Source organism: Poecilia formosa, unplaced genomic scaffold (assembly GCF_000485575.1).
Source record: "Poecilia formosa unplaced genomic scaffold, Poecilia_formosa-5.1.2 Scaffold9, whole genome shotgun sequence".
In the NCBI taxonomy this organism is placed as follows: domain Eukaryota; kingdom Metazoa; phylum Chordata; class Actinopteri; order Cyprinodontiformes; family Poeciliidae; genus Poecilia; species Poecilia formosa.
In genome coordinates, this window is record NW_006799948.1 from 4,207,758 (window position 1) to 4,231,026 (window position 23,269).

At 39.5% G+C, this 23,269-nt stretch overlaps 2 protein-coding genes and 1 long non-coding RNA gene across 5 annotated transcripts; 1 reads left to right on the top strand and 2 right to left on the bottom strand.

The window, feature by feature from the left end:
- Positions 1-12,223: 12,223 nt before the first annotated feature.
- pus7l (pseudouridine synthase 7 like) lies at positions 12,224-16,761 on the bottom strand. Of its 2 annotated transcripts, none has more exons than XM_016664384.1 (9): positions 16,669-16,761; positions 15,601-16,396; positions 15,196-15,355; positions 14,888-15,101; positions 14,513-14,611; positions 13,694-13,941; positions 13,485-13,611; positions 13,167-13,220; positions 12,224-13,061 (listed from the first exon to the last, which is right to left on the bottom strand). In XM_016664384.1, the coding sequence occupies exons 1-9, from the start codon at positions 16,687-16,689 to the stop codon at positions 12,738-12,740; spliced, it is 2,043 nt and encodes a 680-aa protein (XP_016519870.1). In that variant the 5' UTR covers positions 16,690-16,761; the 3' UTR covers positions 12,224-12,737. The 2 variants fall into 2 exon arrangements, with proteins under 2 accessions (XP_016519870.1, XP_007579115.1); XM_007579053.2 differs by having other exon boundaries at positions 14,882-15,101.
- A 1,523-nt stretch (positions 16,762-18,284) lies between these two features.
- Positions 18,285-21,771, top strand: LOC103156838 (tetraspanin-6-like). 2 transcript variants are annotated; one of them, XM_016664421.1, is made up of 9 exons: positions 18,285-18,373; positions 18,687-18,749; positions 19,256-19,372; positions 19,465-19,539; positions 19,675-19,770; positions 20,302-20,391; positions 20,816-20,893; positions 21,122-21,205; positions 21,399-21,771. In XM_016664421.1, the coding sequence occupies exons 3-9, from the start codon at positions 19,271-19,273 to the stop codon at positions 21,543-21,545; spliced, it is 672 nt and encodes a 223-aa protein (XP_016519907.1). In that variant the 5' UTR covers positions 18,285-18,373; positions 18,687-18,749; positions 19,256-19,270; the 3' UTR covers positions 21,546-21,771. The 2 variants fall into 2 exon arrangements, with proteins under 2 accessions (XP_016519907.1, XP_007579093.1); XM_007579031.2 differs by lacking the exons at positions 18,285-18,373; positions 18,687-18,749 and having other exon boundaries at positions 18,756-19,372.
- Positions 21,672-22,252, bottom strand: LOC107833956 (uncharacterized). Its single transcript, XR_001659723.1, has 2 exons — positions 22,112-22,252; positions 21,672-22,037 (listed from the first exon to the last, which is right to left on the bottom strand). It is a non-coding gene; the product is annotated as an uncharacterized LOC107833956 (long non-coding RNA).
- Between the last annotated feature and the right edge of the window lie 1,017 nt (positions 22,253-23,269).

Genomic DNA, 23,269 nt, shown 5'->3' on the forward strand with positions numbered 1-23,269 from the left:
GCCTTGTTCTGGCCAAAGTTTAAAAAACACTGAAACATGGAATGTATGAAAAAGAAGAAAAGAAAAAAAACATACTGACTGCTGGTTTGTAAAGTACACAGCCTGTCAAATTCGCTTCCTTCCACAACAACACAGTTGAAGTTGTGCTAAATTAAAAGTTGGGGGGAAAAAATGAAAAATGAGCCACAGGTGTCTTTAATAAAAGCTTGTAAAGTAAATCAAAAGGAATTGCCTCGTATTTTTAGTCTGATCGTTTAAATTTACGTCTCCATTCCTGATGATGAGTCTGTTTTCACACCGCTTTTGTCCTGTTAAGAAATACTTTAGTCAGTGTCTATTAGGAATTGTATATTCTGTACGAGGTTTTGTTTTGAACTACAATTTTCAACTAAAATGATTCACAAGTGATTTTTCAAAATAGTAGCAAAGTGCCTTAAGGTTTTTATTTTTATTTTTTTATGTTTTTTTTTGTGAAGGGGACTGCCGTTGCTCTCATCTCGCACTAACAGTCGATTTAAGGCACAATCATGCACCGGTTTGCAAAATCCTTATAAGGAACAGAAGAAGAATTAAAATGAGTTTTTGTGTGTGTAAATATGGAGATGGAAAAACTGTGGATGTCCGCTTTGTTATCGAAGCGGACGTCGACGACGTCTTTTTCTGATTGGACTCAGTTTTGCGCGCCGCATGTACGGCAGCACCATCTGGTGAGAGTTGCATCGTCAATATCAGCGTAATTTGTGCGCAGACTTATGATTCTGGTAAGAATCCGCTGACTTCGTCTTTTTTTAATTAACTCCAGTTAGCGAACAGGTTCGACTGAATCGTTTCCAAGGAGTCCACTAACTTAAGTGGACAAACTCAACCGAAGAAGAAATCAAAGTTCTATTATTGGGAATCGAGTTCGTACCATTGCTTAAATTTTCCCAAGGAGGAAAGGAAAAGCCATCAGCAGTAAGACGCTGTCACATGTTTATTTGGAAGCCATTGCTCAGGCTCTTTCAAGGATATTTAATCCAGGGTGAAGGTGATGGCCTGTGACACTAATAAGCAACCACCCAGTAACAAGGATCGCCACTCTTGAAACGTTTTTTTTTTTTTTTTTTTTTCCGCCACTTCTTCTGAATTTCGCTCTAAATATTCACCTGACCCTCAGCCGAATCACTGCTGTGAGCATGCTTTAACACCTGCTTGCTCAAAGCACATAAATCCGTGCCTCGAGGGCGTACAATCTAATCAAAGACGTGTCAGATTTTGGCCTCCTCCTTTTTAAGTTCCAGCTTTGAACAAAAACCGAGCCTCTGCGACGGCCAAAACAGTTGGGCTGTCTTTCGCTTCGATCTTGTCTATTGTTACAAAAGGAATCTGCCCTCAATCAGGATTGCGCTCGGAGGGGTGGTTCAGCAGGACTTCTCGTGATGAAACCGAATGCTCAATGGTAAAAAAAAAGAGAAAACAAAAAACCTCAAGCCAGAAACGATAAACATCACAAGCGCTTGTTTGTTTATTTGCCAGCCAGATTTTGAACATGTGGCTGTAAGTTTTGTGAATTTGTGATAGCGAGATGAAGAGAGTCCGACGCTTGTGGGAAATGGATTAGTTGCAGATTTCCTCTTTTTCCACAGTTTTTCTTTTTTTTCCCCCTCCTGTGAAGTTATGTGCAAACCCTCACCCGTGGTCACCAATATCTAGCATCAAAAGCAGCACCGAATGCTGTTCTTTTCGACTGCAGGATGGCTGTCACTCCATTCTCACCCCTTACTGTCAACCTGTAAAATAAGACTCCCGCAGGCGGTGCCCGTAAAATAAATGGGTCTCACTGGGTGAATGAAAATGACAGACACTTCACAAAACTCAGGGACCCCCACAGTAGCGCTATCATACATACGTAGCGTGTTTGGTTGGCGGTCGGGGACAGATTGAACACATCTCAGGGGGAGGTTATCGTTTCTTATTACGCCAACTTTTAGCGTGAAAACTGCGCATGAGCTCCGAAGCCCAAAAAAAAAAAAAAAGAACCTCGGTTCGCATTTTGAGCCTGGGAGCACACCTGCAGCGGCAGGAGCTAACGGAGCTACAGTGTGACACTGTCACAAACAGTTTTTCTCTTTATTCTGCGAAACAATCTGCCAACCCCAAGTCCAAACTACTCGGACGCTCTGCAGCTTCAGGCACCCCGACTCTTCCCGGCGAAGAAGACGAACGATACCAAACTTACTAACGCCCACCTCCAAAGCATTTTAAGACTTCCACGCCAAACATTTAACAACCATTTGGAAACATAATGGCGTAATTTTACTGTTGCGTATGTTTTGCATTTTTGTCAGGCAAGAACAAAACATAACATGTTCATGTTTCAAGTTTTGATCCCTGTTGTCTCCATTTATTCAACTAAATCAGTAACGTATTCAGAAAACACTCGACTTGTGAAAAGTAAACTTAGAAACTAAAAAGGAGATAAATTAGAATTTTGATAATGAGCTCGCCTGTAGTTCCGGGTCTTGCTGTGGTTTGTGTGTAGTGGTCGTATTGGGTTTTTGAAAAGGTGAGCAACGCTGCATGTGACACTTGAGAGAGGTTGACTGCAACGTTCCCAGAGTCGGAATCCAACATGGCTGCTGGAACGTGTTGGAGCAAGGAATAGCTGAAAAATGTATTTGCGTTTTTGTGAATGTTTTTCTGTAGTTTTTGGATGCATTGAATAGGTTTTAGTCAGCCTGGTCATTGGGAACGACATTACGCAAATTCCACTACTTACCAACCTCTGACTGCAAACGGGTTAATTTAGTTGCAGTTTTAAATCTAACTCCAAAGCAGTTCAATTCCCTCCTTAGTTGGTCTTCCTGTTAGGTTTTCGATCACGGACACAGGAATGCAGCATATGTTCTCCTTTCCTCATGTTTCTGGTGTTTTAAGCCCTTTTTAAAAAAAAAAAAAATTTCCCCCCACACGGATACAATAATCATCTTAATTCAACGAACAGCCTCAGCCTGTCAAGAGTACAGATCTTATGATCTGTACTCTTGTAAGGACATCTGTATAAGGTGTCTGTGTTCAGATCTGGCAGTGTCACAGAGGCACGCGTGAGGCCTAAGCACACTGCGTTGATCACCTGATCCGCCCCGCCACGCTTGACTGGAAGTGTGGGAACGTGTCATCTGATATCATTCCTCCAGGAGGATCTGTGAGGACTGAGGAGAAAATATACCAGGAGGAGGGTGTGGATGTTCTGATCTGATCTGTTCTGATCTGATCTGATCGATGAACGCAACGGGAATCGTAAATAAATGGCGCTACTTCATTCTGCACCGCATTGCTTTCCATCTTGCCCCTTCAAAATTTTAGTCGGCTCCTGTTCAAGCAAGCTGAGACAAAGATGACATTAGACTCAGCAGGAACTATGCATTAATTTACATGCCTTAACAGGCTAACAGCTGCTTCGTGTGGCCTCTTGAACTACTATGGAGTGCCAAGGTTTAATTTTTTTTTTTTTTTTTTAAGCGTCTGACACTTTCGCCTGGTATTTAGGTCCGTTTATGTTTCAACAACTCTCACATACTTTCTTTCTGCTAAAGGAATAACAATTCCCAAAAAGAATAGGGATGCGTTCACAGTGTTTGCACAGTGTTGCAGGGTTTTTAGCACTTGAAGCCAAGCAGTTTTGGCTCATGTTTGCTGTGCGCCCGCTTGATTTGACTATGCCAAAAAGAATTACGCTGGTGTTGGAAGCAAAACTGAAGAGAACCACTTACAATGTGTCAAGTCCCAAAAATGATCATGTCCATCCAGCAAAGTGTCTCAGCTTTACATCGCTGCCGACCGAAACTAAAGCTCATAAATACCTGAAGTTATTTTAACCTGGTGTGAATGCCAGAAAGCTACAATCCAGGTGTTTTTGTTTTTTTTACGAGCTTGTGGTACCCACTTTGTAGTTGCATCTGGAAGTAACACTGAGAAAAGAAGCAAAAGGCGACTGTTAGATGAGACGTAACGCTGAGGGAATGTGGTGAGACTTTCTATCTCTTGCAACCAAATGAATTTGTGTAATTGTGAGCCAGTTTGTTCAATACAATCTTGAGCAATTTTTGCTTTCTAGTCAACAAAAAAAAACAAACAAAAAAAAAAGCATGACATGTCCCCTTTATAATATACTGTCAATACTTCTGAGAACAGCAGCAGCAGTTTCAGGTCACTTCGTCTCTCGTTCAGAACCGAGGCCAAGTGCGGCGCCTAATCTGTTTTGACGACTCGCCGATAAGTTATTGTGGTTCCTTCAGAAACTGTTACTGTTTACCGTCTGTCTAATGAAGCTTTCCTGTTTGACGTTAAACACAAGCCCACAGAATCCAGGAGGGAAGCTCATGTCTCGTCTCCAGCGAGGAGCGGCGGGATCCAGACTTTTAATCATAATCCAGAACTCATAACAATAGGTGAGGGTCAGAGCGTAGACAGACGGGTAAATCAAGAGTTTGCCTTCTGGCTCGGCTTTTTTTTTTTTTTTTTTTTTTTTTCCAGATCAGAGGAGCGATCCTGAGTTATGTTTAATACGTCTTTTCGCCGTGTATTTTTTTAATGCCATCTAAAATGGCAAATAATGCTAAAAGAAAAACTTTTTGCAATCTGTTCGCGATTAACAAGATTCATTCTTTCGTTCATCCGTCTTTTATGAGATACTAATTTTATGACAGCGGGGATGTCTGGAGCGGTGCCTCGTTTTGTGACTCTTGTGTCCTGGGTTTATATTACCTTTGAAAGCCTGGAACATTTTTAATGTTCCCTAAAGGACACGAGCACAATCTGGCTGTGACTCATCCTTCTGTTTCCTGTTTATTATTATTAAAATCAGTTTGAGAGCGCATTTTGCAGCTTGCAGTCGTGAACCTTATTTATTTATTTTCCTTGGCCTGAGGATGGGAACGTTTTATCTCCTTAAGCAGCGCGTTCCGCCGCCAAGTTTAACCCTAGAATTCGACGGGACCGTCGAACCGACCCCACGGTCGAGACTTGCCTTTTGACGCGTCGAATGCCGTTTGTCGACGGCAGATGCGTTGAGACGAACTGACCGCACCAAATGCTTTTAAAGCTCGCTGTCGGAACAGCAGAGCACTCGGGAAGACGACGAATGAAAACCAGGCCACCGCCGGTCCACTTACTGTTTGAGAGTTGCTCAAATGAAGATCAAAAGCAAATTTTGACAATACGGAGAAAACGCTTGAGGCACGGAATCAGTCAACTTTAGTTGTTTTTTTTTTAACTATAGATATACAAAGTGTTTTTTTGTTTGTTTGTTTTTTTTTTATCACGCCAAACAGCTATATTAAGCAGGATTCGTGTTTACCTCTGTGTGGCCTGAACTGCGTTTGCCCTGAACAAATCAAATGCAGCCCCCCTCCCCCCTCATCTGTTTGTTTCTGCGCTGCAGAACGCCACCAGATGAGCGTTTTCGTTTATCTGTAATGATGGACGATTTATCTTATTTCTGTTGTCTCCCGCTAACTGGACCAAATCCATGTCCCTTTGCGAAAGAAATGATTTTTTTTTTTTCAGACAACCGTACACACACAAACGCACATCAGGTCTTTCCAGATGCTCCGAAACAAAGGCTTGATTCTTGGTGGAAAATCCCCCTCCCTCCTCACACCCTCCAACTCTAAATTTGATTAGACACTTAAACTGGTTCTGCTTCCCAACCCTATTTTTTTTTGTTTGTTTGTTTGTTTTTTTGGTAATCTGTGCTTCATTTGCTGGCAGTTAGTGTCATGTCAGTGTACAGCTCAGCCGAGTCATGCTTCTCTTATATGCATTAGAGAAGTAGATTTCACATGCTGCATCTTGTGTAGGATTTTTATTTTATTTTATTTTATTTTTTGTCATGATCATAGCGCAGAAGGTGCTTTGACATTCTTGCATTATTCCATTGAGATTGGTGACTGGCGACGATCCAAGAAATTCATTAACCGACTGTTTAACAGAAGAAAGCAAAAATAACATTGTCTTTAGCGTTTTTCACCACCACCATCTGTCTATGGTGTAAAAAACATGTTTAGAAGGAATTATTGAGGAATAATAGTAATTAAAACCTTTGAATTAGTAAACATTTACATGGTTAATCGTGGTATCTTCTGGTGTGAAACATGTAACGCGGATTGGACTTAATATTCGAATGTTCAAGCTGTATTATTCAGTACGACAGTCAAAATCTCATGACCACACTGGTACTGGGAGCTTTAAATACTCTCTTCATTAACCTTACAGTGGCCAGGTCAGCAGCTGATGAAGCTAACAGAGTCACGGAGATGTATGTAAAATATAAAAATCCTCCTCACCTTTTAGCGTTTCCAGTTAGAGCAGCTGCCTGACACCAAAGAGAAATGCAGTAAAAGCCAAAAAATTTAGTTTAAACTAGTGCGATTTTATTCAGTTTTACCCTGCCTTGCTTTTCTTTCGGGCAGTTACTACAATCGGATTTACTTTGACGTGTTTTTATCTGCACACGTTTCACGCAGGAAGTTTGTTGTGCTGCCTTCACGTAATTCTCATCAACTTAGGTGAGAATAAGTATCACGATTAGCTGCTAGTCTCGTACTCCTGGACTAATCTAGATTTATACTGAATACAAACACCAAGAAACCCATCTACTCCATTTAGCATAAACGTTTAGCAGCTCATCACTTCAAAAGTCCTCAACTGCCCCTTTAATGTCTTCCGTTATTGGTAGACATTACAGTTTGCCCTTGTTCCCCGCAGACTTTGCATGATGGCTATCAGTTCATATGTACTGAAATGAGATCCCTTGTTATCAAAGAAAATCTGCTATTGTGGAGAGACAACTAAACTGACCACAATGCTAACTTCCTTCTTTGTTCATTTATTCCAGGAGCAAAAATTGCATGAACACAGATGCAAATAACAATAATTAATAAAAAAAAAAAAAAAGCAGTCTCCGTTATGTAAATTCAAAGCAAACAATTACATCTGTATGAACAATAAAGACTTCTTTTTGCTTTGTATTTGCTGCGCGTAAGACGCTGTAAAGATAAATTTGAAATGATGCCAAATTTGACAAGTTGTACAGATTCAAAAATTGCCATTCCTACAAAAAGGGAGGAGGACAGAGAGCAAGCCTTTAAAAAAAGAATGAAGTAACACACACAAAAAAAGTCGGATAATAAGGGCAGAAGGAGTCTGAATCTTAAAGCTGCATGACGGCGTCTACGGGAACATTTTCTCCCTGGGAAACCGAACACAGCATGTCCAACTTTTCAAGCATCCTGTCTCTTTTTTTTCTCTCTCTTTTTCTCTCTCTCTCTCTTTTTGAACAATTGCATTCTGTAAATGCACACAGAGACAGCTGGGATTTAGTCAGCTAGGTAATTACAGGACGCCAGCCGGGCTGCAAACATGCTTCACCACTGAAAAGCTGATTGCTTAAAAGAGATGACAACGAGAGGAACAAAATGTTATAGGTGGATTTTACTGTGAATATCACTTTTATCAATCAAAATACAATAATTTAAACATGGTTGTCTTTGTGGAACTTGTGCCATCTGTTGGTGGAAAATTGGTGGCATTACCCAAATGTATATTCAGGAAACACCTTCTGCTAACTTTGCTTTTTGATGAACTTTTATGATATTGTAGCCATACTATGTCTCTGAAAATAAATGTTTCACCAAACATGGTATCGATTCCTGAGGGACAAAATGGGTTCGATCACATTCACTTTCAAAGATGATGTTAAACAGTTAATCAGTTTAAAGTGTGCACGAGTGTGGAAGTAGATCTGACTTTATTATTGTAGATGTTCATATTTCATACTAAAGGAAATATGAACTAAAGGAAATCGTGTAAAACTGCTTTATTCTTCCTTTTGTTCATCTCCTACCATTTGTAGTCCATTTCAGTGTCCAAACTCCCCGTTGATGCAAGATCCAATCAAATAATATGCAAATTTCCTCCACCGCCGTTCTTTGTGGAAGAGCACAAAGAACAATGTACAACGGCTGCTGTGCAAACAGTCAAAGCAGAATTGAAATTGCTTCAAGCTGTTGCCAAATTTGTAATGCTGGAAAACAGGAGATGTCTGGCCTTGGACGTTTCTGACGTCGCTGAAATATATCAGCAACGATCAGGCGTATTTTCACCTGTAGGTTGAAAATGCGCAGCGGTATCACTGGCTTGTGTTGAAAACATTGGATTATTCAGAAACTGTGCATCTCTCTGCTTTGTACCTGTGAGTCACAGTGGTGGTTTGCATTTGAGCGAGCTAGCTAGCTAGCAAGTGGTTAGCCTGTTGGTGGTTCCTCTGGATGGGTCAAATAGTTGCTTTACTGCAGCTTAAATCTGTGTAAGGTCTAAGAAATAAGGGCCTCCAGTCCCTGAACCTTCGACTGGGGCGTCGATCATTGACCAGACGTCCAGAGATGCATTTGTTTTGTCCTCTCCAGACTGTGTTGACATTTTGAGAAACAACTGAATATGTGACTCCCCTTCCACCACTCCCAAAAAAATAGCGGAGAGACGGCATTAAAAATAACGAGCCCTTCAGCTCTTTTGCAGCCAGTCAACATATTGTTTTAGTCTGGCACAGACTGCTCACTTTAACCCAGCAGAGGTTTAACAGTTTTGTACTTTAAGATTTAATAGTGTGAGAAAAATTCCCAGCTAAAGCAAATATGCCTCTAATAGCCCATGGAGAAGCAGTTAACCACAATCCCGTTGGTGTTGTCCGAAGGCGGGTGCTGCAGTTGGGTAATTTTGTGGGTCACAAACAGGGCAGGAAATTGACATTTTCCACTGACTGTATAAAGTGACTGGCCACATCCAACTCCCCTCCCTCCAATTTCACTTTCTAAGCTGTAACAGCCAGATGCTTTATGATTTTTTTTTTTTTTTTACAGTACTTTATTGGAAAAAGAACACTTGTTAGTTTCAATCTGGGACCTAGACCAGGACTGGATCCATAGCCAGAAAAGGAATGTGGCTAATGGTTACAATTTTCATTTTCCACCTTGGATGAATTCCCAATGTACAAAGGCTGGTGTTTGAATAAAACTGCAGATACAAGATTAACTACGTGAAACGTAATTGATATTTATGTATTTGTGCGCTTCAGTTGCACATGGTCTGTTTTTTCTGGAGGTACATACCCAGTGATGTTACCACAGCACAGCAGGATTAATGAAACCATTAATCGATCCTTTTTTTCATTCACTTTCTTTTTTTTTCTTTCCACTTGTCAATATCACGGGTGCAGTTATTAGGTCAGTGTATTTTCCACTTACAGCCTTTTCCACATGTGGGACGCTAACTGGAGTAGGCTAACGGGATAATCAAGTAGCCTCTGGGCGAGCACAGACGTCCAGTGATTTAACATCGTCCCCAAGTGAAAAAGTCACAACTCATGTCATGGGAAAGTAGAAAAAAGATGGTTTTCTCTCACACATGCTACTGTACTTTACACGCTCTAACTGCACTTACAAGGATCCCCTCACCTCGACACGCTGAATGCTCGGAGCGACGGAGAGAATTTGCACAGATGTCGTAGCGGTGGCTTAACAAAATGTTGCTAGCAGTTGCTAAATGAAGTGGAATTTGTTAATTTGACTGTAGCACATGCAGCAGACATAAATGTCATAAACTGGGCACAGCTTTGACTGATAGGTGGGGACAAAGTGCGTCCAATCGGATCTTTACTATGTGGAAAATGCTTTGACCAATATTAGTTGGAAACATTCGCCGCCTGGGTTGCATGTAGACCAGAAGCAGTTTGACGTAAATTCAAAACATTCTTCAAGGAGTAAACATCATCCAATACTGTGCAGAGGAGCTTTTGTTTTGACGCAAATTCACTCACATCAGCATGTTAAATACTTGAAGTAGCTGACGCAGCATGGGAGTTGGCCATTTTCTGATTTTTGTCAGAGTGAGGCCACTCATAAACTGTATGTAGAGTGTATAACTTTTAGGTCTAAATAATTAGGTAATCATTAAGTTTGTGGAGAGGGGAAAAAAAGCTTTGTCTCAAATAACTATAAAACATCAAGTTTTATTGTTTTTGTTTTTTTTAAGTGATTGACTATGGAGGAATTCCTCCATAAGTGGACCACTGAATTAAAATCAGCTTATAGCCCCATGCAATAGTTCTGCAGACACTACATTTGAAGGACACAATAAATCCTTTGTTGCAAACACTGTAAGCTTGAATCTGTCCAGATCAGGTTAAAAAAAGAAAAAGAAAAAAAACTTAGATGCCTTTTTTCTCTTGACTCAATAAGCAAGAAAAATCCACCACAATTCACTGATGCTCAACTTTTCTCACAGCTCCTGACCTCCTTCTCCTTTTCCTGCTTTTCGCTCTGCTCTCTGACGAGCAAGATGCATAATAATTTTGTCATCTTGGCTGCTGAATTGGGTCAACGTTTTTCCACAGCCGGCTGGACCAAGAATCTACGCCCGAGGCTGAAAACAGATTCGCTCGCTGCTTCTGTCTGTGTGAACGTATTCAGGCGGACAAATAAATCGTCCCTCTATTTATGCCTGCAATCTAAAATCAGACTAATTGTTCTGTGGTTCAAGTTGGCACTGACATTTTACATAAGAAAACAGATATCAGCCTTTTAGCAACTTATCGTGCCTGGTCACCTCTTGAATTTTTTTAATATTTTGCACACATCGTATCCTCCCATTGGGACGTACTTTATTGGGGATTTATGTGGAACGACACAAATCAGCACATGGCTGCAGTGGAAGGAAAACTGTCCATTTTTATGTTATTTCAAACAATACAGAATCAGAAAACTGTGGCAATACTGTGTTGAAGAGCATTTCACTGTAATTACAGCTAAAAATGGCATGGTTCTCAACATTTTTGCCTAGTCTTGTTTGCAAAATAGCTCAAGCTCAGGCAAAGTGGACGGATTGTGTCTGTGAATAACAATGTTTATGAGAGTGTTGGTTGGATTTTGGCCTGGTCTGTGAACAGTTACATCTTTGAACATGACGTAAACCTTTCCATTGTAGCTCTGAATGGACATTACACATTATTATCCAGCTGAAAGGTGAACCTCCAAACCAGTTTAGATTTCTTTAGGAGCCTACAACAGACTTTCTTCAAGGTTGCCATGTTTTTAGCTTTAGTTTACTTTCCATCAACTCTGACAAACGCCCGCATCTCGGCTTAAGAAAAGCGTCCCAACAGCATGAAATTGCCCCATCGTGTGTGTTTCACTGTGTTTATGATGTGCTAAATGTAATGTTCGCCCACTACATTCAACCCTCGTATGGATCATGTTTCATGTTTGCTGTGTCTTTTTTAGAAATTTTGTGCTGGGAAAAAGTTTCACGGCTAGGAACCAATTTGAAAGTCTCTATAACTGTTTGGGGTTTTTTTGGGGGGGGGGGGATATGGTTATTTCTAAATTCCTTTTTCTGTTATTTTCAATCAAAAGTGAACATGTGAAGGAACTAATTATGGCTAATGTGTCTCTATGGCAGACAGTTTAGCTTAAAGGCAGGTACTTCATCAAGCTGTGCTTTTAGCGTGATGACAGGCTGCATGTCAGAACCAACCTCAACCTGAAACTCCCCCTCCCCTAACTCACATCTCATTATGATAACGTGACATTTTGAAAGCTTTAAAAAACCAAACAGGTCCTTATAAAAGGTATTTCCGGATTGACGTATGAGAGATTTTCCATCAGCAGTCAATAGAGCGTTTCTGTAGGGTAATTAAACCATGCGACGCAGGAGTTGCTGTCTACTAATTGCGAAAAATGTGAGACAAGTGCTGTTTTATGTCGTGAGGGTGCGGAGCAAAAAGGAAACAGACGGACGACAGAAGCAATACGGACGACTCGTCATATGGCTGAAAATACGTCTTTTGTCGCCATCTAGAGGGCATTTGTGGACAATACATTAGTCTGATAAAAATCCTGAAGCCAAAGCCTCAAACTTCAAGGAATTCTCAAGTATTTTCACAGTTCCCTCTTGAATAATAATAATATATATATATAATTATGATTTTGAAACTGGTTGTGCAATTGCTGTTTTCAATTAATGTTTTAGGTTTCTGCTTGGAAGCGATTTTGTACATCAAAAGGTTAAATACCTTTGATATTCTTGTTTCTGTCTGTAATACTTTTTTAAAAAATAGTTATAAAACTTTATTAAGGCAAAATGCGTGGTATTTGGATATGGCAAGAGAAAAATCCACATTCAGACATTGACAAAAGACTTTAAGGAATTTATTTCCTGGGTTTGACAATTGTACTCGAAACAAAGGAAAAGAACTCAGTGTTTTTCCAAAACTAAGTTGGTGATAAATGAAAAATGTCTTTTTTGCCATTTGCTGCGCAGTATTTACTAGAGAGCTAACAGTACAGTTATGCAGATTATACTTTTCATAACAAATTCATATTTTACTGTGGGCATTAAAACGCTATTGTACAAGTTACTTCATGTCAACGCTAGAAAACACTTGTAATTTCACAAATAAATGTAAACAGAGTTAAAAAAAAAAACAAAAAAAACTTATGAACGGATTTAATTTTAATAACAGCACAAAGGACAAATTTGAACATTTTTTACATAGTCGCGTTTGTCGGCCTCGTCTCTTCAAAGTAAACTATCAAACTTATGTTTTGTTAGGTTTGCAGCTCATGCTCATGTTCATCAACACAACATCACTGACGATAAACAGCAGAAATAAAATACAACAGTTTTTTTGTATTTTGCCATCAAGTCTCGCACTTCATGATCTCTCGGAGGCAGATGGTGGCGTAACAGGAGGAGTCTAGGTCAAAGTTCAAGCTGAGTGCGAGAGACTCCGGGTCCGATTCCTGCTTCTTTGCGCCATGGCCGCAGGCGGCTCTGTGCAGCTGGTAGCTGAGGTTGTGCGGGACGGCCAGCAGGGGGCGGTAGCAGCCCGGAAGGTTCAGTTTGAGGCTGCTGACTCTGAAGCGGCTTTCAGCCAGCCCGTCCCCTGCCAGTCTCTCCTGGTACCAGGCTCTCATTGCGTTTTCTGGATATTTTACGGAGTTTCCTGGCATTGGCAATAACACCTGAGAGGATGGCAAAATATTGATGATGTAATAATAAAAAAAAAAAACCCACTGGATTATTGCATGTGTGCAGCAGTAAAAAGTAAAGCTCAGGAAACGACGTACTTGTTCTAATGCGTAAACTCCTGCTTGCTCCTCTTCACGCGTCACCACATGGATCTGAAGAGACAAAAGGTCATAAAAAGCAAGTGAAATATTTAAGAAGAATGTATGAAAGGGTTGAAAAACCTCCAATGTGGTAATTTATTTTGTGTTTTATTTGGAGAAGCAACTTATAAACTGACATGAAAAGAGTTAAATGAGGAACACTTGATCAGCTGAAAGCAGTTAAGGTTCAACAAAGTCTTTTACTGTTGGGACTTAATGTGAAATCTTTCAAAACGTCCTTGGAAGTTGCTGTTTCTGCTCAATTTCTGATCTTACTTGGGGAGAAATGATCTCTCCAGCGTCCTCGGTTCGGTTTTGTCCCGTTTGCGTCCACACCAGGTCTCCTTGTCGGACACCGAGACCCATAGCGGAGAGCCTGTGTGCCGCTGCGTCATTCCAAACCCTGATGACCACAAACACAGAACTGCCAAACACCACCAAGAGGATTCCAGTATTTTGGAGTTGTAGTTTTGCCTGAAGCTAACCTGCTACAGTAGGCGTGAGGATAGAACACCCTTATGCTGTGGGGCAGGCTGAGCCACGCCTGGACACAACCATCTGGGCCGGTACCGTAGCGATTCAGGGCGCGGAGCATCAGCCTCTCCCTGGGCTTGGACAGCGGCATGAGTGCCAACGATTCCTTAGGGTTGTCTGTTTGAAGGAAGTGTCTCTTCGCGAGGCTGTGAGGATCATCACTGTCCTCCGGAGAGAAGAACAGACGTACAGCATTGACCTGAAATAATAGAAGAAATGCAAAAAAGCAGTTAGGGATTTTTATTATTTTTATTATTTGTTCTGTTACAGATTACTATAAGTAAGTAAGTACTTTCTTACTTACTTACTTATGGTAAGTAAGTAATTACTTACAGATTACTATGATGTGGAACCACTGAGTACCAAGACCTGAGGTGTTTAAAACCTGACTAGTCACTAACTCGTCTCTTGTAGATTACAACGCTTACACATACATTCTGCACTCATGACAAGCAGTAAAATAGTAGCACATAAAGACAAAAAAAAAAACATGAACTATATATGTATAGTAATAATGAAGTTATATTTTATTTCCTATAATGATGTAATGCAATGAAAATTAAAAGAATAATTAAATACAAAATAAAATCTCAAAACGAAACAGAACTGATAATAAAGAGATGATAAATGACGACATGAAAAGTAATACAAATGACAAAAAAAATAATTAAAATTAATACAATACCACCACTAAATTTGAACTCTTGATATACAGTTTGTTTTAATGGACCGATACATAGTCAAGGATCATTTTCACTCAAGTGTCTTACCATGTCCTCTTTCAGCAGAGCCAATCCTACTCGATCTGACAAAACACTTTGTCCGCTCCCAAACCGCTGTGGCCCATAGTAGTTGACAAAACCTCTCCTCTGCAGAGAGACACAATAAAGATGAACATAGGAGTAGCAAGTGTAGCTACCTACAACAGCTGGCTGCTCTAGTACGTAACATGAAAATGTGTTTTTTAGCATCACAAATTTTCCTCTGACGACATAACTTCAAAAACATTTTATTCGAAAAGGTTTTGTTGATTGTACTACTTAGTTTATGACAGGGTTTGCTTTTACTCGTAAAACCACCAAACATATTCTTTGTACGATACACTTGTGTGAATGATAGCAAGATTTAAGCTAAAAGACCTTTACGTTCTCCACAGCTTCCTTCACGAGAGCCGCCAGGCGAGTGTCCCCGTCGGCACCAGAGAGGCTTTCGTCGGAGGCTCCGTGTGGTCTGAGGTTGCGGACCACCAGGTCAAAGTGATTCCCCCGCAGCCGTCCCAGCTTCAGGGGCTCGTTGACAGAGCGGATCTGAGAGAGACGCATCCCTCTCTTCTCAAATTCTGCTGCTTTCTCTTTCAACCTAGAGGAAAAAACAAAACATTTACATATGAAGCAGCCGACACAGAACGATTTTTCCAGTAGTCTCTTGATTTATAAAGGCGACACCGAAATACCGTTGTGGCGAGACCTTCTTGACCACCATGGATTGGTAAGTGACGGCTCTTTTGTCTTTGATGCCGGCGTAGGTGAAGTCTGACGGCAGGACCCCGAGAGTAGCTGCCATGTAGCTGATGGCTTCCAGTGTCTCCAGGTTCTCCTTACGTAGGGTGAAAGCTGTGTAGCATATTAGTGGAACATTTCAACCAACTAGCAATGTGCTGGAGCAAAACTCTATGCTTCGTAGACTTAAAATACTACATGCAGCCTCTCAATGTGAAAGATTCCACAGCCCGTGTTAAAGTTTTCAGAGGCACTGTGGCGCGAGGGTGAAAAAAGCAAGCTCAAATTAAAAATTAAGAATAATCCTGACCTCGATACTGATAACAACACATAGGTGATGCCCAAAAGCCAGATCTTACCAGTATAAATATCTTCTTCCTTGCGTTCTTCCGCTGTCCTCTTCTTCGGCTTGCCGTGCTCTCTCAGTCTCACTGAGATCGACGTCCTCCCTTGGCTGCTGAAGCTTTTTGTCTCCACCAGCTTCCCGAACCTTCTGTTCAGAAAGTGGTGAACTGCAGTCCTGTGCTCCTTGCTGTCGTCCGGACCAAAAGTGTAGGACGACCCTCGCACCTTGGCGTCAATGAACCTGAAGAAGTCCTCTGCCTCCTCTTCTCTGACCAGTCGGGCCAGCTCCCTGTAGTCGGGGTCTTCCCTCACCCTGATCTCGGGCTGGATGGTGACGGTCAAGAGGAAGGGGAAGCGGTGCCGGACAGCTCGGTGGACGTTGGCTCTCTGGTGTTTGTCGGAGAAGGAGCCCAGGGAGAGCTCCGGACCGGATGGCCGTTTTTCTCTTAGGGTCATCACAAACTGCTCCAGGTCTTCACTCACAGACGGGCCTAAAATAACATCTAAATCAAAGCTTCCCAAGGCAGGAAGTGGGGTGTCTGAACCAGACCCCCAGTCTGATGAAACATCAGCATCTTGCGAGCCTGAACAGTAAAGATTCTCCTTTAACTCTGTGTTTGTCTGGTTTTCCTCTGAGGAGGTGCAGCCAGCTGTCTGCACGGCTTGTCCTGTTTTGACCTTCTGTCCATTAATGTCGATCTCGGTGACAACAAAGTCCTCGATGAAGGTTTTGATGCTTCCAATGAAGCCTTCATGTTTTGAGATGAAGTATGCAGGAACATTTACAGGCTCATCGCCCTTCATTATCACCTTTAAAAAAAAACATATTTAGTTATTGATCATAAATCAACTATCAGGATTATAAGACAGTTATTACTTTTATACTCAGATATTAAGAGCACAATTCATATAAAAACTTTAAAAAGCTGAACAAATATCCATGATCAAAAACATTTTTTTTTTGCTTTCAGTGACAATGCTATTTCTAATACCTTGATAGACCAATCGGACAAAATTGCATTGATAAGCATCACAAATACACTTAACATCTAGAATTATCTTAACAAAGAAATCAGACCTACCTTTACTAGTGACTCCGTCATTCCCTAAAAACAAAGGTCTGTGCGGCTTATCTGACCCTCTTCAAATTAAACTGTAAATGTATCATGACTTTATTTAAATCATTCCACTATTTGTTTACGGAACGGTGCCGCAAGCACCGTGTAAACCAGCAGTTTGTAAACACGGCCACGCCGTGACACAATCTAGGTCTACTTCCGTACCACGTGACAGTCATGTGACGTTTCTTAAAGGGAGAGCGTTTGCGTTATTATTTTTTTATATATAAACGATGACTGCAAACACATGCACACGTCAAATCTGCGCTGTGAGACAAAAAGTAAAAAAAAAAAAAAAAGATTTTTATTGCTTTATACTAAATTTGTGTTGACTGCAACTTAAAAGGCAATGGATTTGATTTTTTCCCCCCCACCAATTACAAGAGACTTTTATTGTTGTTCGTCATTTTGACTGATTCCGTAATATTTTATTTTAAACCGACAAAGAACGATTTTCCAGCAGTCTCCATTTTTACACCGTCCACTTTTACACTGACTACTCTACTCCGTTTAATTTTTTATGTGGTTTTATTCATATTACAACTTAAACAGAGAATCAAATCCCACATTAATTAAGCTCAGCTTTTTTTCTGCAGTAATAATTAAAAAAAAAAACTGACAGAACAATGACATTAAATGAGTCCACTTAAATTAGGAGAGCTTCACCTGCTGAGGTCTGAACGCGTAGTGTCACAACTTCCTCTTGGTTCTCATCTAGAGGAAAAATCTGCACAAAAGTTTAGATCAGACCCCCCCAAAAGATGTTTCTTTTCAAATCTGCAGTCATTTTCTTTGTTTTGTTCACGTTGGAGATAAGATGATTGTTCCCCCACCATGACACAAAGCGGTCCACAAGCTCTCGGTACTACTACTCAGCTTCTTCTTCATCTCTGATGCACCCGAGCTGCAGAGTCATCGGAGTATTTCTGCCAAGCTTCACATAATTTAAAGGAAGGATCACTGGAGAAATTTAGAGTGTTTTTCACAATGGAAATCAGAAGATGAAATAGTTATCAAAAAAACAATGCCAAAGAAACTTTTAAATATCTTCAGAAAACAACCCCTGACCAGAAGTTGCAGAGTAAAATACTGTGTCCTCAATATATTACATTTTGTTTGCATTATTAGCTTAACTCAAATTATTCAAGTTGTCTGAAGTACAGAAAGCGTAGTGGAACATTAGGGTAGCTGAAAGAGCTTCAAACACCAATAGAACTCCTATTCATTCTGCACCACACAATTCCTTCAAGAGAAAAACATTTGATGTATGCCAAGATTTTGTTGACGTTCAGTAAATGAAGCGGTGTGAGTCATGAAGAAAACAATCATGTCTTTCTGTGCAGTATTCGAAAAACATCGGTCTTCCCGGATGTTCGCCATCTGTGTTGAGCTCCAGAGAAATCTTCCGACAGAGAACTCTCAGAGGTTATAGCACTGATGCTCTCGTTCCAAATGGGGCAGAGTATTTTGCAGTAAGAAAACACCATGACTTCCTTTCAGTCTCCTCCCACTGGGCCAGCCCAATATTCCTCCAACAAGAACAAACTGTCCGAGTGGAAGTTGGGCGTATTTCGAAATCTCTTTTGGGAGGTGAGGTTGCAAAAGGAAGATGGGGAAAGTCAACGTTTGGTTGAAATGAAGTTACGTCTGCACGATAGGTGTGATAGCAGTAAGTGTTTTCGATTTACTAACAATGTTTTTCTTTGCTGACAAAAGGTATTGCAGGACTCAGTGGAGTCAGTATTTTTTATTTTATTATTTGGATTTTGAATTTACTTGGATTATGTATGCAGCAGGCATATCTTTTTATCTGATCTTGAAATTTGATGATGTAAAACACTTCAAAGTGACAAAAATGCAGAAACAAAAGAAATATGTGAAGAGTAAAACGAATCATGTCTCCCTACACAATTCATTCCTATTCTTGTGTGTGTGTGTGCGTGCGTGTGTGCGTGCGTGCGTGTGTGTTGTTGCTATTATAGGGAACCGCTGTCTTCACCTTGGGAATAGCTCTCTTTGGTCATGGAATTATTCTGCACGAGGAGGTAACACACATGCAGAAAATCAAACAAATTTGAAGCTAAATTTGTTTTTTATGTCTTAAAATTAATGCGTGAATAATCTGACGTGAAGCTCGCAACAAATTCTAACTTGTGCTAATTTCACCTTTTAACAATTGGCTGTTTTATTGCACCTTGTGGCGGCGTTGGATTATTTGAATTCTCGGTCACAACAACAAGAAGGCCCTCGCCTGATATTGGAGATTGCAGAACACTCCTATAGGTCCGATATCTAATATGGTTATGCATGTAAAACATACTGAAAGTCGCTGATGTAAACTATTGCCATTTACACTTGTCAACATGTTCTGTAAGTGTTCCGAAACCTAAAAGGAAAAGAAACACATTATCAACATGATTGGCGGATGAAAGTTGGTACAACAGTTAGAAAATCCTTTTGATTTTCTTGAGGTACTAAATCGAATGCATCATCAGTGCGCAAAAAGGAGATTTTCCACTGTTCAGAATACGTCGACATGTTTCATCTACAGGATGACCATGCTTTGATGGGGATATATTGCTTCTATGGGTTTTCCGTCATCACTCTCCTCTTTGCCGTCATTGGTGGGTTTGGTGTCTGGAAGGAGAAAAAGTGGGCTCTGATAGTGGTAGGTAAGACACACAGGAAAAAAAAAAAAACGAATGCTTTTTAGTGAAGACAACAATCGTCCATTATCTAATGCCAGTGTGTGTTTGCCAGTTTGCAGTTGGAATGATCCTGGGATGTCTGTTCTTTATCTTTCTTGAAATATCCCTTCCATTTGCACAGAAAGAGGTACTGCCATCTGCATTCTCAATTTGAAGCTTCGTCTGCTATCTAGTCAGTAGTAAATCGCAGTACGACTCTTGAGTGTGACTCGATAACTATCGACCTCTCTTATTTTAATCCTGTTTTTTTTATGTTGACTAGATGGAACTTTCACTGAAGAATAACTACCTCAGCATGTTGCCTCTCTCAAATGTCAGTGAGAGCGAATTATCGGAATTCAACCATACACAGAGTGAGGTAAGTAGCCTAGTTCGTCACCAAGTAAATGTCTGTAGAGTTGCCAAGAATTTCACTGAGTCATTGGTAATTTTCAATTGTTCTTTTTGTTTGATATCTTTATTGGTTGGAATTGTAACACCTATTAATAATGTCTAATTAGACAGAATTCACTCCACTGCTATGGTTGCAGTGTTTCCTCTTCATTACAAAATACAAATGGTATTAAATCAATCTCTTTCTTCAAAAGTATACAAATACCCCAAAATGACGCATTTCTGCACATTTATTAAAAATAGAAACCCAAGAAATCACATTCATGTGCAAGTATTCACATCCTTTGCGTACTTTTTAGAGAAAAGTGTAGTAGGATGTATGTAGGACATACGTCATATATTTCATTGATAAATGGGGCTTAGGCATTGTATGAAAACCTGCTTGCTGTTTCTGGGGCTTTAAGAAAACAAAGCTCTTCACCATGAGTTAACATGTTTAGTTACATTTTCTAAAATTGAAGAGAATAATATATTTTTTTCTTTACTTTCTTCTCAGTTTCGCTGTTGTGGCATCACAAGTCACGAGGACTGGGAAAACAACATTCCCGAATCGTGCCAGTGTGATATAGACTCCTCTGATGACTGTGTGAGTGTTTGTCTGTCCCAAGTCCTTTTTGTAGGAAATGGATTTCTCTATCAGCGTTAAAAGAAAACGGTCTGCATTCCTTTAGGCAGCAAAAAAAAAAACCTCAGCTTTGAAATGGCAGCTTTGGCTGGTTAGCAAGGATTTACATCCCAGTTTCCACTGATTTGAAGGACTTAAAACATAGATTGTTCATCTTTTACAGGAACTGTTGATTGAGAAACATGCAGTTGGATGAATCAGTTTGGTATTTCTTGGTCCACTAGCTTTGTCCTTATGATGTACCATCTATTTGTTGTCAGATTCTTCCTGTCAGAATATAATTTTTGTTCACCTTACAGTTGCACTACTTATGTCTAACGCATGGTAAGATTTCGAACTGTCATAAGAAATAATTCACCTGATCATTCATGTCTCTGTGTTGTAGATAGATACTTATGGACCTATGCACAATGATTCAGGACTGAATGTTTTGGATGTCAAGCCCATCAGGATTTTTGCCAAGGTACCAATCAAAATCTTTGCATGCTGTATTTCCAAGTTATGGTTTCTGTATATTCAGGAGTAAGAAGAACCTGGTTTCAGGATTCAGTTTCTTTCTTCTTTTTTTTTTCTTTTTTTTTTACCTGTAATACATGAGATTTTCTTACAAGTCATACGTTAAGGCTTCAACTCTTCCATCCTCTAAAAGCTACATGACAAGTTGTACTGACCAATCTTTTCTCATTCCCAGCCATGCATTCAAGCCTTAATTCAATTTGAGATGCGCTATTTTTCCACATTACTTGGCATAATGTTGGCAAAAACATTGTTGTGGGTAAGTACTATGCTCATTTTCATTTCTGCATGATGTACATCTGTATACAGAAGAAATTGTTGCTAGTCATGTAGGCTTTAACAAATAGATATTTTGTTTTGCTGCCCCCTTCTGCTACTTTCAAAAATTGCAAAGACTAGTAAATAAAAAGCGCCACAAAGTAAAGAACTGTCTTTCTTTCATGTTTCCATAGATACTATCAGTCGGGCTGTGTATTGCGATTCTGTGTCAGCTGAATAAAAAGGTGGAAACTCCAAACGTGGTCTACAGTCGAGAGGCAAAAGCAGGAAATTATGACATCCTCAGCGATGCTCAGGAACCGTCTTTGAAAACCGAATGATTTTGTTTTTCTTTTGCGATTCCCAAATATTGTCAGCATCAAGCGATGCTATTTTATAATCAAACGTGTTATAAATATTACGCATATGCACCCTGTGGGGAGACTTCTGGAAACCGTCTTTGCGTTTAGAGTGGCTTAGGCTGTACTTTTTAATTTTTATTTTTTTGTTGATGTTGTCTTTAACTTACAGGTGACTCTCATCAAAAGTGAATATCATGAAAAAGTAGGAATTTGTACGTCTAATTTCATCACACAGTTGGGCGATACACTGTGATGTATTTGGATCTATGTGTGCTCATTTTGATGCTTATGCGTAACATAATTGAAAACCAAATTCAAATCATAAAAAATACACGAAGCATAAAAAAAACAAAAAAAAAAACTGCAGAAATATTGGTTAGATGAAAGTTCTATGTTCAGGATTGTTTCCTCCACTGACCACTAGGGGTCCTCATACTGGAGGACCGCCTTTGTTGTTTGGAAAATGTCTCACTGTGTGTGTGTGTGCGTGTGCGTGCGTGCGTGCGTGTTTGTGTCTCAATGAAACAACTTTTAAATATTTTAACTGAGCCATACATATTACATATATATTGTTCCTCTGAAATTTAAATACAACAAAATATACAATGTTAGAAGCATGATTTTTTTTCATAACTGATTGTGACTCCATTTTTTATCTCCTTTTTCTTGCTTTTATAACATTGAATTAAAAAAAATCACACCATTTATTTTGTGAATACATGTTTTTCCTATATATATATATATATATATATATATATATATATATATATATATATATATATATATAATTATGTGTAATGCTACCAAGCCACCCCATTGTGAAAAAGTTGTAATAAATCACACCACAACAAATTTTTAAGCGAAAATCAAAAATCACATTTTTATTCCTACTGTTTACAGAACATTATTTAAGGTTCACATTGTAAATAATAATAATCATCATCATCATAATAATAAACAGTGACTGCATAAATAAGATTGCCATAACTTTAAACAATGTACTGCATATCAGGCATTTATGGTTTAAGTGCACAGGTAGACAAATTTCATTTCAAAATGTATAACCAAGGAGATTCTCTCACTGCAGGTAGTTCATGCAGAAAAAAATCAATATTAATGGTGGTGAATCGTTCAAATGTTTTCAGTGGAATTTCTGCTAGAAAGCTGATGACTTATTTCCCAACAATCATATCTCTAGACCTCTATGCAGTTCAGCATTTTTTTTTTCCAAATCAAAAGACGGTCTAACTGCATTTCAATGTGCAACAAAAACCAAGACATCTCTTCAATCATGTTAATCTGATCAAATATCATTCACCCATTTAATGTGCTTTTTCAAAACAAACAAAAAAGAAACTGCAATGACAACATTTAAGTTATATACAATGTGCATAACAAGAAGTCAAGACATTCAATGAGAAATGTGACTCATTCTGTTGGTCTAACCTGATTATATATGCAAGAAATACTTGATTATATTCAATAGAAGCATTTGTAAACACTGTTTTTTTTTAAAAAAAAAAAGGTGCTGAAAGAAGCTTATAAATATTAATATTTTCCAATGATTATTGTTCACTCTAATGCAGTTTCATATGTGCTTAAGTGACAAAAGAAATCATCTTTTTCATAACTGATTGTATTGCAGATGACATGTTAAGTTAGAGTCTATTTTTAATCACAAACAGTGAAACAAATGGGGAAAG